This window comes from Phalacrocorax carbo, chromosome Z, assembly GCF_963921805.1.
Source record: "Phalacrocorax carbo chromosome Z, bPhaCar2.1, whole genome shotgun sequence".
In the NCBI taxonomy this organism is placed as follows: domain Eukaryota; kingdom Metazoa; phylum Chordata; class Aves; order Suliformes; family Phalacrocoracidae; genus Phalacrocorax; species Phalacrocorax carbo.
The window spans coordinates 60,811,475-60,825,461 of record NC_087548.1 but is presented as its reverse complement, the minus strand read 5'-3'; the positions used below and the strand labels follow the sequence as shown (position 1 = coordinate 60,825,461).

The 13,987-nt window shown below is 35.5% G+C and overlaps 1 protein-coding gene across 2 annotated transcripts in view; it reads right to left on the bottom strand.

The window, feature by feature from the left end:
* The window catches only part of FER (FER tyrosine kinase), a 247,172-nt gene that overhangs the window by 147,724 nt on the left and 85,461 nt on the right, over nt 1-13,987 (bottom strand). For both annotated transcript variants that reach the window (XM_064439290.1, XM_064439291.1), the window contains exons 6-8: nt 6,654-6,837; nt 4,008-4,145; nt 2,953-3,072 (exon numbers count right to left, since the gene is read on the bottom strand). In XM_064439290.1, the coding sequence (XP_064295360.1) occupies nt 2,953-3,072; nt 4,008-4,145; nt 6,654-6,837 (442 nt within the window). The remainder of the gene's footprint in view (nt 1-2,952; nt 3,073-4,007; nt 4,146-6,653; nt 6,838-13,987) is intronic.

The following is a 13,987-nucleotide window of genomic DNA, read 5'->3' as shown; positions in this document are numbered from 1 at the left end:
AGTATGACAGAAGTTTACAATATCATGAGTGGAAAGGAATAGATTGTTCCTATTCTATTCCACAACAAGAGCTTAAGAGCCATAAAATGAAACTAAGAAATAGCAAATTCATAAATATGAAGTTAATCTCTGGAATTCCTTGACCTAAAATTATGTATACAGCAGATACTTGTACATACTGAAACTGACTGGAAAAATTTACCAAAGAAAAAAAACCTCTAATGCTATTACAAACTACCTCTAAGGCTATTATAAACAAATACTACTTCTGTCTTAAACATTTCTGAGCTAAAAATCATGGCAGGCTGAGATATTATTCTGAGAAAATGGCACTGCATGATCATCATGCTCTTGTTCTCCTACCTAGACTTTTCCTTATTGGCTAATGTAAGAAGCAATAAAGTTGGTTAAGTTGGTCTTCGGTCTGACCTAATACAGTGAAATTATTTTGCCAAGTCCTAGTATATGACCATGAGCCAACAGCATGCCCTGGCAGCCAAGAGGGACAAATCTGTCCTGGGGTGCATCAAGCCCTGCATTGCAGGCAGGTGATTGTAGGCAGGTGATTGTCCCTCTCTAATCTGAGCTGGTGCAGCCTCACCTCGAGTGCTGTATGCAGTTTTGGGCACCATTAAGGATATACATTAAGGATATAAAGCTACTAGAGAGTGTCCAGAGGAGGGCCACAAATTTAGTGAAGGGTTTAGAGGAGAAACCGTATGAGGAGCACCTAAAGTCACTTTGTTCAGCCTGGAGAAGAGGAGACTGAGGGCAGACCTCACTGCGGTCTGCAGCTTCCTCACAAGGGGAGGAGGAGGGGCAGGTGATGATCTCTTCTCTCTGGTGACCGATGACAGGACCCGAGAGAATGGCAGGAGGATGTGCCAGGGGAGGATTAGGGTGGATATTAGGAAAGGGTTCTTCCCCCAGAGGGTGGTGGAGCCCTGGAACAGGCTCCCCAGGGAGGCATCACGGCACCAAGCCTGACACTGTTCGAGAAGCACTTGGACAACGTCCTCAGAGATATGGTGAGATTTGGGGTTGTCCTGTGCAGGGACAGGAGCTGAACTTGATGACCCTTGTGGGTCCCTTCCAACTCAGGACATTTTATGATTCTATGATCCATACCAGAAAGTGAACACCCTGAAGCCAGCAACACTTAAAAGAGCTATTTGATTCCTGTTCCAAAAATAATATCACACCATAAAATTTCTCTCTCAAATTCAGAAAAGAACTTAAAGAGGATGAATTTAAGATTTGTAAGAGGACACACTGGATATTGTATTGAAAATGTATATATGTAGGCAATATGCAGACACACATTTATAAACACAAATATGCATTTCATCAGAATAATTTACTAGAAAAGCCGCATTTCACCTCTTTCACTTAGACATGCTGATGTCTTATTTCTAAACAATGGGATACAGAAGAGAAGCCAAACAATAAGTTATTTCTCTTTTTGAGTTATGGAAGGCATAACCTTTGAAAAATTATAATACATTCTTGAAAAGGGAGATTTAGTGTTTATTTTTTCTCCTGTTACTGTGCTAAAGTATATATAATCATACAACACTTATATAGTTTAAGCAGGAATAATCTCAATTTAGTAATGATGCAGAATATTTTATGAACAGAATCATGTTTAAATGGAAGGGAGAACGTTTAATTATCAGGGGATCCTTTCATAAGAAAAATGAAGCTGCTTCAGGACTAAGGAGGAGTCTGACAAAGGATACTAAAACGTCATGTTAAAAAGGTTATTTCAACACCTTTTAAGGAATAAATTTATGAAAAGTAATCAGATTGCACAGCAAAAAAGAGAGGATGATTAATGACCTTGAAAAACAATTAATAAAATTGAGCGATTCTGTCATGTTGAGAAAACACAGAGATTAGAATGATCTGCAAAAGAGACACTGCAATGTATTTACATTTGAAATACCTCACTGCTATTGGGACTCACTATTATTTTGGTTTTCAGAAAAACCTACAAGAAATAAGGTTCATAGTTTGATTAAGCAGATGAAAATTTTTAAAAAACTTTAAAAACCCAAACAACAGTTATGCTTTCTAGAGGAATAAAACTCCAAATTAGTAAAGGTGGACTGAAATACAACAAAAACATCATCAACCAATGGAATTCTGAATTTTCCATTTTAAAGTGCCATGATCAATGATAAAAAATTAAATATAAAATTAATAGTTGCAATCTCACAAGTGACTGCATTGGACCATTTCATGTTGTAAGTTGAGGCTGATAATGTAATAACATAATAACATCAGCAGGAGATTTGTTCCCAAGTAACAAATGATTAAAGGTGAATTTGGTAGAAGTAATGAAAAGATTTAATTAGGCAATATATTTAAAAAATACATAGAGAGGTAGTCTATCAACCTGAATCGTTAAAAGCTCCATGAAATGCAATATAACAGCTACATCTGTGTTAGTAAGTTAATGAATTTTAAAGGTTGTAATCATGAATATGAATTTCCTTTGGAAAACGAAAGCAAGCACTTACAAGTGAAATAAATATATTCATGAAAATCTTCTCTACCACAATTTAAATCATTGCATCACTGTACTCAGTGGTTTCATCAAAATATTTCAGTATTTTTCCTAGAGTACTCAATGTGGAAACACTTTTGCGAAGATGAATCAGTGAGTTCCCAAGGAGGATTCATGATGGATTTGGGGCATTGCATAAATTAACTGGCAAGGAGAGGAACATATACTGAAAGTGCTGGCAAGTTTTTTGGGGGATGGAGGAGGTGTATTTAGTGCAAACGAACAATAAAACCAGCAGGAGAAAGTGTCTGTAGTGTAAAAATATTGTTTTTGGAAACTGGACCTTAAAAATGAGGATACAGCTATGCAATGATCCAAGTGAGCCTAGAGATAATATGTAACAGCATTTCCAAAAGATTAAAGCTTTGTAAAGAAAGACTTACGTGACTTGTAAACTTTCCGCTGTTAGATTATTCCACATGATCTCATTAGCTTGAAGGTTTTCATTTTCTTCTAGTAAAGATGTATCAAACTCTATTTCTTGTTCCACAACTTCTGATGACCTAATTTAGTAAATAAATATTTTCAAAATTAACATGTATCTTTGAGTACATCATCATGCAAATCATTACGTTTTGAATTATTTTCATAACTAGTATATAGTTAAAATTACATATGATATAAAAGAAAATGTAGCAATTGGATATTCTTTTTCCTTTGAATAAAGAACAGTCTTAAAATCATACCAGATAACAAAATAGCATAAAATTCTTCCAATCAAGGTCATAGCATAACCCAGGTCCTCAAGGGGTATCAGTGTGAATGGTTCCACTCTTAGCTGACCCTGCTATAAACCTGCACATGACAATTATGAATTCGCACATAACAACAAAAAAGGTAATGCAAGAAGTCTTAGGACTATTTCTCCATATACTAACACCGAGTAACAGTTCAATAAATGGCAAATAAAGTTTATTTTTAAAGTAATAGACTTTCTTGCATTATCTGCAAACTCTGTATCTCAGGCACTGCTTGACCTGCAATGACTGCAGCGTACACAGAGTTTAGTTTAAACTAGAATTCGGACAATAAGAGAAATAAAGCTGAGAAACTTAAGATTACCCCAGAATACAAACTGCATCCAAACACACAGTAAATTAGCTCACACTGAATCTGGACTGTCACATATAGTCTGCTGTCAGTACCAAAGTTATGGCTCTCTACATGTAATAACAGTAACTGGAATTTTGTTTCTCTAGAGCCAGCCACAGAGATAGATGGTTAAAGAAACAGTCAGGTTAAAAACTGGATGTTCAGCCACCTTTCTGTACATGCAAGTAGAATGATTTCCAAACGAGGAAAAAGCTTTAGAAGTAACAATGTGAAAGTAACCAAACAGAAACAAATTCAATTCTGATCACTTAAGCAATTCTACAGTTTAATGCATGGTTTTCTCAAGAAGAAACATGAACATGCACACCAAGACAAAAATGTATACCTGTGAGTATCTATGAAGTCATTATACTCAGAGTTAGGGTCTATCTGTTCAACCGAGGTCTGGATCTCTTTATGGACATTCACAATCTCTTCTGTTACAAGACTGGTGATCTGGCTATACTCATCCAAGATTCCTTTTCTAGAGAGGAAAAAAAAATTCTAGTGTGTAACATGGCACTGAAGGTATAGATGGTATTGAAGATGCTTCAAACTTTCAATTTGCTCTTTCTACAAACTCTTGTTGCAACTGGCTAACAAGGGAAAAAATAAGACAATATATTACTGGAAGAAATAACAGATCAACTGTGGCCTTTTCTTTACAGATTGGCTATAAGTGAGAAGTCTCTAAGACCATGCTCCTTGTATTGATTTCATTGCATCTACATACAGGGTAGTCAAACTAAAATTTGTAGAAATTACAAGGAAAAGGAATATAAACAGCTCATTGATGACACTGTTCTTCAAAAAGAACTTATCATGCTTGTTATAACCTAAACTAAATCTTTTCATATTCCAACAAAATAAATATATTCTGGCGTAAGACAAAGCGAGCCACAAAATAGTGTGCATTTCCTTTAAAAACTGGTTTTCTTTATTGTTTTAACTCTCTTCTTTCATATCTTTGTTTTATGATTTGGTCATTCTGATAAAAATAAGCATAAATCACAAGTTAGCATATATTTACAAGAAGAAACAAAATCAAGCAAGAAGTTCCAGTAATAAAGTACCTTGTCTTTACCTACTTCTGAGTGTGAAAACCCAAGTCAATAGCGAATGGTAAATGCATAGGTGATATTGTGCCACTACTCTTAATAGCATCCAGTGACACACCCTCAGAACACCCTCCTATTCTCTTTAAGTTTCAGCTTTCCATAAAGAAACCCTCATAATCATTTCCTACTTCATTTGTATCCTTGACAAAGTTGCTAGCTTGCCAGACTCTGAAGTATGGTGAGCTTTCTTAAAGTACAGATGAATTTTGGCCAACCCAGAGGAACACGCAGAGAAGTAAGTACCAATAGATTTTTTTCTAGATAAGATCTCAAGTTACATTTACTCTGTAAAAAAAAGATATATGACTGGATTTTTTCAATACTTTTTCTGAGGAGAAAACAGACAAGAGAAGGCATTAAATCTTGACTTGCCTGTGAACAACATGCATGAAAAGGTTCCACAAAACAGGTTAAAGAGCGTGATGAAAAGATAAGCGCATATCAACTACAGTAATGCCATATCGAAAAGAAAGGGAATCCACGTCAATTACAAAAAAAAAAAATCATTAGCAATGTTAATCTGTACTTCTTCAAGTTTACCAAACTAATTAATCTTCAAAATCAGGATTATTAAGGAAGCACGTTTCACACAGATGGCTACACCAAGCTCTGCACCTGAAATCACCACCTCTTTTTGTACACCGAAGATACTAGAAAGAAGTAATTTTCAAATGCATTCAGAGCTCACAAAAAAAGTCTACGTAGTAACCAAAATACTTTTTACAGGTTTCTACTGCAGAAATAGCAAAGGTGAGCAGGTTCAATAGGTTCTGTTCCAGCACAAAACTCTTCAGTACACTATCATATCTCAAAATTCTGAAAAATCACCTTAATTACAGAACACACATTTAACTGTAGCCTTTTGCTGTGTTTTTAAATAGAAAATTAGGTTAAAAGGACTGTATAGTGGCTACTGGAAAGGTATATTTCATGTCAATACCTGCAGAAGAATCACAGGAGGTAACATGATACTGCATAGGGCAGCTAACAGTGCCTGCACCATGTAAGCATGTTACGCGTGAAACCCCCAACTCTCCCTCACTTCCTGTGTGCTTAAGTCAAAATGAATGTGACATCAGACAAGGTAAGAAAATGAGTTAAAGAGTGCCTTACATCTAAACAAACAATACCTACCAAAAAAAGTAACTGTTCTTTCTTTTAGGCTAAGTGATTTAAATAACCCCCCTGAAAAAGACCTACAGAACAGAGTCCCTAATCAACTCCCGTTCTTCAGGAAAAACAAAGAGTCAGCATGGTGGTTACAAACCAGAAAAGAAGGCTTAAAGTTCTCATTGTCTGTTCTCCGGGATCATCAGTTTTCACATCATCTGTAATGATGTAAAAAATTATCTTTCAGGAAAAAGGTAATTCTATTTTTAAGGTTGGATACCTTAGAGTGAGATCAGGTTTATACTTCTCTCACACAAATGATTAACCATTCATCTGCCTGGCCCTTCTCCACAATGGCTTTAAAGACAGCAGATCAGTTCAAACCAGATTTATTGCCAGTGGAATTCCATAAAAATAAGACTACCAGAGAGGCAACAAGCTTGCCGTAGTATTCCAGCTGATGGACAAAGCATGAGCTCAGCTATAAACACTGCAGTTAATCTGTAACATTTTGAAGTTTTATGAGAAGATGGTGTCTTGCTAGAATGTTTAAGTAAACACTCAAAACTACTGTCTGCATTATTTGGATAGACTTTTCTATGCACAATTATTGTCAATTGAAAGATTAAAGCATTTTTTTCCATTATTCTTTGACATACAATTAATTAATCACAGTTTATAATTTTCAAATAATCCTATAAATTAATTAGAATACTACACATATAAAATTCCACAAGTTAAAAATAAATAAGAATACATCTTACAGGGCTTTAATCATTTCTTCTTGCATCTTCTGTAGTGAATCAAGTAACAGAGGAAGTGTAGTATCATAATACTGGTGCTGATGTAACTGTGCTCCTTTCAGTGCCAACACATACTGATTATGCAACATATGAAGCTTCATAGTGGCTTTATCACACCGATCTTTGGCTTTCTCTGTCTCCTTTCCTAATAGAAAACAAAATAGAAAAATGTATGTGGTGATTTAAAAGTATACAAACCTGTAGATTACATAATTCTAGTAGATTTATGATAAGTTTGCATCTTTTTTTAGTGTAGTCTTTCGAAGATACTTCTCTGAAGAATGTAAAATCTGACTGTTTTCAGGTCATTAGTAAGACCAAATACCTTGGTCTTCTAATTAAAAGCCTAATTAAGAAAAAACTGCCATATTTTGAGCAGAAACATGAGAATTCTTTATCTATAAGTGTACGAAAACCACTATAGACACAGTTATAAAAATAACAATGAAGAATAAAGAAGAGAACTCATACACATGACTATCACAAAGCTAATATTTTATTTGCCTCCAAGCAAATAAACATTTTTTCATGAAGAAAGTAAAAGATGTCCTACTAGGCCAGATCCATGATTGATTAAAATCTGTCACATATAGTTAGCAAAAATTCTATTGCTACACATCATCTCAGTAAAGCAATGCTGCAGTCTACATATGAATAGCTGAACTCTCATGCTATTACTCCTGTCCAAAATGGGCAGCTTCTCTACTACAGCTTAACATTTCCTTACCACTGTCGGTACCCTAATCAGGACGTTGACTCCACAATCTCAGATCTACATCATTAGAGACTAGAAGTGCTCAAGCTCATGCTGGCAAGACCAGTTCAACCTGAAGAACCCGAGAGCTACAAGGTACTTCTAGAGGTCACCTATTCTATTCTTTGCCACAGTAACTGCACAACTACGTGGCACATGTTTTTATAATTTTCCTAAGATATTCAATGACACATAACTTTGCAACGTCCTAGTACCATTCACGGCTACTGGTATGCTAGCTGAAAGCACTCCCCCACCAACCTGTCCCTTCACTCTCCAACAAAAATCTTTATTGCTTTAATTTAAACTCTTACTTACTTGCTTCATACATGAAATGGGTATGAAAAATACCATCCTCTGCCATCCATCTTTTATATATTAGATTACATACTCTCCTCTTCTGCCCAATCTTCTAAACTTCCTACTAACAGACCTACAGGTCCTCCTGTTTAAGTCCTGTTGTCTTTTTGGAGTTGACTCGTTCACAAACTTACAGAAATGCAACATCAGTCAAGGCTCAAAGCCAAAGAACAACTTTACATTCTACATACTTCCAGCCCATACAAAAATTTTAAAAGAAAAAGAAAAAAGCATATCTTTTTTGAACACCATACAAACGTGACATTACTGACTACTTTTGCTCTGGCATCTGATCCTGCCAAGTAGCCCTATTGTTTTGAGACTCATCTCTCAGTTTATCAAATTTTATTTAACTCTACAGCTGCCCTCCAATACACTTTTAAACTCTTCAAGGCATAGTGATGCCTGGGAATTTAATAAACTCTGAAACAAAGTAATGAAACACTGAAAGACCACCCAAACTTAACCTCAACACACATCCTGCAATGACCCATAGCATACATTATTCTAACAGGATCTCATTAACAACCTTTCTCCAAGCAGCTTTATGCAAACAGTTTTGCACCTCTACTAGAATATTTTCAGTTTGATCATGCATTGCCCTTGTCATAAAAGAATATGAGATTATTTTGAAAAGATTTCTTACTGAGACACATGACCTCTTACTCATATCCTTGTTGTCTTCTTGATATTTATGAATTGTCTCATTTCTTTTTCAGGAGCTAAAGGCATTTTAAATTAATCCTGTGACTGCAATTATCAAGTGCAGATTATCAACTACCTGCACAGACAAATGTACACTAACTAAAGCAATCTCATTCAGACCGCTACATTTCTTATAATCTTAAAATAATTTAAGTAATAAAAAAGATTCTATTGTAACTTTCTTACCACCTACCACAAAGTAGTTCAGAAAAAAAGGAGGCATTCATAGCTAATTGGCAGAACAGAGGCTTGAGAGCAGACCTTGAAAAACTGAAATTGTGTCATATGAGGAATACACAAAGGATTGTGAACTCAAATAAATTAAAATACAGAAACACATTAAGGCACATAAAAAAAAAAAGTTGAGGGAAAAACTTGTAAAACAGTAACAAATCCTCTTCCATACACACTGGCGTCAGCAAGCTTGTCAGAAGACATAAAAGACAGTCACTGTATAAAAGGAGCTGGTAGGAAAAAATGAAATTTTTTTTGCATCTGTGTTTGCTATGGAAGACCTTCAAAGGTTTCCAGGCTGAAATGTCTCACTACAAAAGAGTCAATGAATCTCTCTCTTCTGAGGTGTCAGAGGAAGAGGTTAGAGGAGAAATGAAATAAGAAGTTATGAAGACTAGATGGTGTTTAGCTTTGGAACTTTAGAGGAAATTGACAAAGTTTTAGCTGAGATACTATAATTAGTTTTTACAGGAAGAAGTAGGCAGTCAGTGGAGTGCCACAGGAATATCAGTTGGGCCCTTATACATGAGGTGATAGAGATGATGATGAAAATGTTCTGTGAAGGAAGCAAACTGGGGAACAAAAAGTGAAGAATTAGAAAAAAACTTTTAAGATGCACTGATTAAATTACAAAATAGTAAATTATAGTGTGAATATTTAAAGAGATGCATACAGCGAAAAAACTATTCAAGCTTAGTAATCCATGCTTCCTGAATGCACTCAGGAATGAAATCTAGGGCTTAGTACAGAAAGATGGATGGAAAGGTTAACTCAGTGTTCAGCAGCCATCGGACATGATGTTATTTAGCAAAGGACTAGACAGCATTATATGCCACTGACTAAACCCATATAAAACAATATGCAGTTCCTTCACCTCAAGGAGGACATATTTGAAATGAAAAAAGGTTTAGAGAAGGGCATCAAGCATTGGAAAGGTAGGAAACACAAGGAATCCAAAAGGAATGACTAAACTGAGGACTTCTGAAGCACAACGAGACCGAGGAGCAACATGTGTGAGGGAACACAGAGTTAACGCACCTTCCCAGCCTCTTTCAATGTAACAACTGTAAGGCATTATATGGAAATGGTATGTACTTCATTAAAAACAAACGACCTTCTTCAGCTAGCATGTAGCTAACCTATGACTTTTTGGTCAAAGTTACTGTAAGCGTTAAAAACTTACATGGTTTAATAGTGAATGGACATGTGTACACCCAAAAAATCTTGAAGAGGTACTTAGATGACTCAGGAACTCCCTAGTTAACAAATTACCATGAAATTGAAACAGTTGTCTATTTGTCCCCTCATATGGCTCTCTAGACGTTTGCTACCTAACCACTGTCAGCTACATTTTAAACACAGTAATAAAAATTACTTTACAAGGATATTATGTCTGTCATTTAACTGGAAATAATCTAACTGCTGACCTAATTTTATATGTGGAAGGAACAGATTTCTTACACTATAGTTTAACTAAATGAACAAAGTTGCTCTGCACAACAAAGGCAAAACAATTCTCCAGAGCTGTCACCAGAGAAGTCTTTTTCATTCAGGTATTAATGAAACTTTAAAAATTGCTGTAAAATTGTTTTGGAGAGACAGCAATCTCAACTCTATAACTTTTGCCAGAGATAACAGGTTTTGTCTTCAGCAAACAGTCAAAACTCATGTTTCATGGGAACACAGTAATTTTTTTATTTCCCCAAAACATAAAACCATCACACTATTTATTTCTAAATTAAATATAGATCATGGGGGGGGAATCTAACACATCATGCCCAGAATAACATCCCAAAAGTTAGATACCACCAAAAATGTGCATGTCTGACAGCAACGTACTAATATAATGGGATGGTATACAATCCCATTTTCACATCTTCCTTGAGGACTGAATTCCTTCCCTATATACATTAGTCCACAGCAGAACACCTCAGCTAATTTCAGAATAAACTGAAGTATCATACACACTCAATTTCTAAATACAGTAGGCTACAGTGTCAACCTGACCACCTGCAGACCAAGACATATACACTATAAGCTTTCGGAAAAATGAGAGGCACATGAACATGGGGAAATAATGGAAGGTGACTGAAGAGGGTTTGGAGGGGAAGAGGTCAAGTAGTAGTTACAGTATAGGGACTCGATGAAAGAGGAGAGAATGAGGCAGTTGGAAGTAAGAGCTGGAACCACCAAGTTTTGCTTGTCCTGGCCCATTCCCTTGGGAGATACACTGGCCAGGGAAACAGAAGAGGAAGACAACGTGGTAGCAGAGAAAGAAATGCTGGATTATTTCTTGGGTTTATTGTATGTTTGGCCACTCCTACTCAAGCATGCCCTAGATTACATAATTCAAAATTATCTCCATGTGCACTAGTTTAAGAGCTTAAAACTTACAACTTGCCCATGCAAGTCTTTAAAATACATCCCCTATCACCTTACAGCTTACCAAAAATCAGCATATGTCAAGTTATACCATGTACCAGCACTACAGGCTTCTGACCTATGAACAACAAAAAACAGCCTTCAACAGTTAAACTAAACTGAAAATTTACATTAAAAATTATCACAACCACATAACTAGAGATTTATCAATACAATCTCTCTTTCAGAAACCTCATTAATGGCTAAATTATCCAATTTGCCCATCTGCTTGAGGACTAAATTCCTTTGTTATACATTATTCCTCAGCAGAACACCTCAACCAATTGCAAAATAAGTCAAATGATCATATACACTCAACTTTTAAATACAGCCTTTGGACCTATAATTAATACAAGAAACACAGCTACAGTATTATTTCCATATTGCCTTTTATTTTTTAAAGCATCAAAATGCAGTGAGGCAGAGTACTCAGTTGTTCTACATGTCAATTAGCACAGAGGAAAACATCCAATTTTCTTTATCTGTATAATGAATTTCATAAATAGATCTAATTATAATTCTACTGCCATCAGTTGTTGACAAAACTGTTTAATGTTTATAGAAACTGTGTATACAATATGCCACACCATAAACAGTATTATGAAGCTTGCAAAATTCGATTATGAAAGTTTGACATTTGCAAAGAAAAAGCTGGCATTCTGTTTAAAACATTCTAGAGAGTCAAGTATTTAAATTTCTAATAAAAACTCTTTTAAGATCTTACTACATGCAGTACACAGAGCCATCAAGAACAAATTATTTAGGGCATTTTCTATTAAAAAGGCAGATGTACTATTCCAAAGTTCTTACAATCGTAAGTATTAGTCTCTTGTAGCCCCATATTCACCTATGATGGGAGAACAGAAACTGGATAGGACAACCGAGACCAACTGAGGAAAATTTCAGCTGATAATGTTCACTTCCTCTTTTTTTAAATAAGCACCGATGTACAGTGCAAATGCCTCAAAGAAACTGTCTTTCAGAAAATAAATATTGCAAATACATAAAATTTTCATACATATTTTGGATCAAAAGAAGTAATTATACTGAGGAGCTCAGGTTTTTACCTCCTTAAAACTTTTTCTGGTTGGTCAAAAATTTTAAGTCAAGGCTCATATTATTTTGTATGTTCACTGCATTTAGTTATCACTGATTTCAGTAAAATATAACACTTCTGAGGTCTTCAAATTTGTGGTATAGATTTTGATGTTTTATTCAAACAGCAAAATTCTGACTTTGGAATACAGCATAGAGCACTCATTAATTTGCATAGGACATGGATTCACCTCCTGAATGTTACCTGTAGTGTGACATCTAAGACTCAAGTCAAGACTTGGTACAAGTTTAGCTGTTCAGATTTCAAAGCCAGCTTCATGAGAGCATAGGTTAAACTAATGACTGACTAAACATAAAAACATTAAAAATAATGACTAAACAACATCTACTGACGTTGTTTCTGCAACAGAAAATCCGGTTAAGCTGCTTTAGTTACAGCTCTTCTGCTAAATCTTATGGGCAACTAAATGGTCAAAAGACAAAATTATTTTCTTAAAGACCTTTTCAAAGAGAAGCAGCATACAGTGAAAAACTCAGGTTTGACTAACATGAAATACAAAGTTTTCCCCTCAAAATCAAAAGCTCAACCAGAAACATTTTGGGTTGGTTAAATGCAGAGAGATGTCACAAAGGATTCCAAAACTGAAAGCCGCAAGAAGTTATTTCTTTATGTCTGCATTTTAGATCAGCTGCCAGCAAAGAAGCTCAACACTATACTTCCATGGATACACATTACCATAAGCCCTGAACTTCCTTTTCATTGCAAATGTAACGAATCAGCCTTTCAGCTTGGACAAAACCCTATACCAATGATATCCTGCTCTTCAGAAAGATTACATTCTTTCCTCTCAGTCTAGAAGGTCTAGAAGACCACCTAGAAGTATCAGTTATGAAGCTATTTGTTCTTAAGTTTGCTTTGCTTTTATTTGATTTGTTTCTCTGGGACCTTTGAGGACAGGAAAAGATTTAAAAAATTGAAGAATAAAACTTGAGAAGACACAGAAAGCTAAAAACTTGTCAAAGTCTAAGCATGTATTCATACTTGAGATGCTCTCTCAAATCTTTGCATCTTTAATTGTTTGCTCTTAAAAGACAGTAAATGTCATAATTGCTTTCTGAGGAAGCATAACTGAAGTTCTAAATAGGTTGCAAAAACAACATAAATCTGTCAGAATTAGGCACATTTTGGAATGTTTACAGTTAGAAAGAATTTCCTGTTCAGTTTTCATAAACCTCAGAAAAAGTCTATCTAGAGTCCACTGTTATACTATTTCAAGAAGGACTGCACTTTGTCTCGCACTCTTGGGAACTTCAGTGATACCAATGACCTTCAGCCATTCAGAAGTGATGACAACGTGTTCACAAAAGAGGCAATGGAGATCATTGTAAAGGCATAGCTCACAACTGATGAATTAACTTCCTGGATTTATAGCTCCTGGCACTGAAACATGACCTTTGGCTTCAGTGCACAGTGAACGCTGTCCCATGAAGAAACACTAATGAATATAACATCCATCTGACAAAGAATATAATTTTATTACACAAGTCCAGTTTTTGACAATGAATTTAATTTAGTTTCAAAAGCAGGCACAGACACACCTGACATGACAATAGATAATTATATACCCCCAATAGAAACACAGTGAGAAGCCTTAAATATGCTAGAACTGTGGAAGCAGAATTACAGGACAAACAAAATGAAAATTAGAAGGGCAATCTGAAAATCCACACGAGTAATAGGGGGGAAGAAAACCTTAATATATAA